We start from the raw sequence: 2,880 nt of genomic DNA, 5'->3' as shown, positions 1-2,880 counted from the left end.
GACGGACGGACGGACGGACACGAGAGCGGTTGCATAAGCCCGCTTTAATGCTTTTTTAAAAGCAGAAGGGCGGGCTAAAAAATGGTGGAAAGGGAAGTCCTGCTGCCTGTGAGAGAGGCATCAGACTTCCCAATGTGTTCTCCATCCATATCTATGAAAATGGTAGAAGACACTCCAGAAATTCTGGAATCTCCTGGTTCCCCCAAAGAATCTACAAGCACTTCATGGCTGTGGGGTGAAGAGGAAGGCACCATGACCCCAGGCCAATATATGAGCTTGCCCAGCAATTCCAAATTCAGGAAGAACGTGAAAAAGACTTTGATTTCTTGCCACCGAAAATAAGGCAACATTATGCCAGCCAAGCATTCATACCACCAAGGATAACAAGAGAGTTTCTGTCAAGTGATAGTGAGAGCGAGCAGGAAGAAAGCGCTAGTGTAATAGCAAAGCAAATGGTAGCAGGAATGACACTATCAGACTCTGACACGGAAGAGAAGGTAGAAGAGAAAAGAGAAATAGAAAAAGAGATGGAAGAACTAGAAGCGGAGATAAACAAGGTAGATGTGGAAATGGGAGAAGTAGTAGGCATGGAAATAGACAGTAAAATAGAAGAGATAGAGAACAAGATGAGAGAGGAAGAAGAAGCAATCAGAGAACTGGAGAAGAAGTTAAAAGAAAAGCAATCAAACAAAGAAATCATTTGTGGAGGATTAAAGCTAGACATGCCTTGGCAACTGAAACCACTTACCTTGGAAGACAAGCCCACTGGTAGCAGACAAGAATGGCTTGATCAGATTTACAAGAACAAAGCTCTGACTCTTAACGTCAGAATGTGTTAAGTGCCAAGTTAATTATTCTTTAAGTTGTCAAAAGACTGTAAATCGTTCCTGTTCCTAAGTGCAATCAAATCATTCCGCTACTTGTGATAAATTGTGTTGTTGTGCCAAGCAAAATGCTGTAATAAAAAAGTGTTCATGCTCAAGTTTGTAATAAAACCAATGAAAATATAAGGGAGTTTCAATCCAAACACCAAAGGTCAGATACAAGAATTTATTATGAAAATAAATAAATCAAAGGACAAAGTCACAAAGTCCTATAAAGGCACATGAGCCCGCAGATCCAAGAAAGGGGCATAATTAAACTAAAAGTCAATGGCAGGATAGCACAACCCAGTTGAAGGACAAAATTACAAAGTCCTATAAAGGCATATGAGCCCGCAGATCCAAGAAAAGGGGCATAATTAAACTAAAAGTCAATGGCAGGATAAGAGCACAGCCAAATTGAAGGACGAAATTACAAATTAAAATAAAGCGGAACACAATCCATAAGTCCACAAGTTAAAAACACAATCCATCAACTTAAAACAAAGAATCAATAACCTAAAAGGAAGTATCACATCTGGAAAAGAAAAGAAAGTCTTAACGAAAGAACAGAAGTGGAAAACCAAAACCAGAGAAAAACAGGCAAAAGAAAAGAAACTAACCTAACTCCTCGCGAGTGGTTTGGCCGTCCCCATGGTCAGGACCTGGATCTGCGAAGCGGATGAGTTCAGTCTGCAGAAGGAAAAATAAACAAACAATGAAAACAAAACAAGCAACAAGAACATCAACAACTAGAGAAGGGAGGAACAAGAGAACGCACAAAGGGCCACCCTAAACAGCGCGCGCAAATGTACGGACTGTGATCGCCATACAAATCCTCCAGATTGAACTTTATCCGTTTAAAAGCATAATCGCCAGTCAAAATAAATTCGGATTCAGCAAAAGGCGCACAAGCAGCGCAAAGAATGACATCCTCCCCGGCTTTCATAGCACAATGATAATGCACAAAGACGACTACGGACATTGTAACGGTCGCGAACACAGAGCGCACAGAAAAACCGTTAAGTTTGAAAGAAAACTCACCTTGTTCGTCCTCGCTGACGAGGTCGATGAGATCTATCGCCCCATCCTCCACATCTTGGGCAATCTCAGCTAGATCCAGTTGATTCAAAAAAGCTAAGGGTGCAGGACCCACCGGTTCAGGGTAAATGACACCGGGTGGTGGAAGTTGAGGGATCTCAGCCAGCGCGGGCAAGCCGCCAGGGCTATACTGTTCCAGAACAATCTGTTCGGAAAATGAATAAAATAAAATACCGAACTCTTCCGAATTTACACAAAACACATAAAGCACAGACGCGAAGCTTACGTAACACTTCTCCAAGCAGCAGCCGCAGAAATAGAAGCGGTTATCATCCAACAAAAAATTTTGGAAAGTGCCAACAAATTGAATCAGGGAGGGCGATGCAACAACCCAATGAGGATTTAACATGGTGGCCTGGATACATTCAAGGCAGATCTGAAAGAACACGGGGATTTAGGGCCGAGAGAAAAACGCCCAGGGAACGCTCAGCAGGGACGCCGGCCGCACAATTTGAAAAATCAGAAAATACGGCTAAAATACTCAATTTTCTTCTAGTCATGTCCACGAGATTATATCCCCAGAAATGTTGAACGAGGCAACGTGTGGTCATGGTGAAATAAAAGATTGGAAATCAAAGAAACTTGAAAAATGACCGGAGGGCGACAGAGCGGCTCAAACCAGGAGACAGCAAGATGGCGAAGTGACCGTTGGTGGGATTGCCGCCAAAGCGCAGCGTCCCCACGGAAGGAGGGGAAAAGGAAGGAGTGGGGGTAACCCACTGCGCATGAGCGGCGCGCGCAGCCGAGTATGAGAATAAAAGAGGAACGCTGCCAGAACACTCTGAGCAGTCAGAGAGAGAGAACGGCTAGCAGAACAGCACTAGCCGAGAAATAAAGTTCTAAACCACCCTGGGTAAAAAAACCATGGGGCTGTCCATGAGCCATGGACATAAATTTAACCATGGATTTTTCTGACCAT

General features: G+C 43.5%; 1 protein-coding gene across 2 annotated transcripts; it reads right to left on the bottom strand.

Annotated features, from left to right (window-relative positions):
- Positions 1 to 890: 890 nt before the first annotated feature.
- LOC127750344 (uncharacterized) lies at positions 891 to 2,741 on the bottom strand. 2 transcript variants are annotated; one of them, XR_008011638.1, is made up of 4 exons: positions 2,188 to 2,741; positions 1,905 to 2,106; positions 1,484 to 1,553; positions 891 to 1,398 (listed from the first exon to the last, which is right to left on the bottom strand). XR_008011638.1 is itself a non-coding variant. In XM_052271818.1 (3 exons), exons 1-3 carry the CDS (start codon positions 2,308 to 2,310, stop codon positions 1,549 to 1,551), a joined length of 330 nt encoding a protein of 109 aa, XP_052127778.1. In that variant the 5' UTR covers positions 2,311 to 2,741; the 3' UTR covers positions 891 to 1,548. The 2 variants fall into 2 exon arrangements, 1 of the variants encoding a protein (XP_052127778.1); XM_052271818.1 differs by having other exon boundaries at positions 891 to 1,553.
- Between the last annotated feature and the right edge of the window lie 139 nt (positions 2,742 to 2,880).

Source organism: Frankliniella occidentalis, unplaced genomic scaffold, assembly GCF_000697945.3.
Source record: "Frankliniella occidentalis isolate FOCC.00 unplaced genomic scaffold, Focc_3.1 Scaffold175, whole genome shotgun sequence".
NCBI lineage: Eukaryota > Metazoa > Arthropoda > Insecta > Thysanoptera > Thripidae > Frankliniella > Frankliniella occidentalis.
The sequence above is the reverse complement of the archived record's forward strand: the minus strand, read 5'-3'. Positions and strand labels throughout refer to the sequence as shown.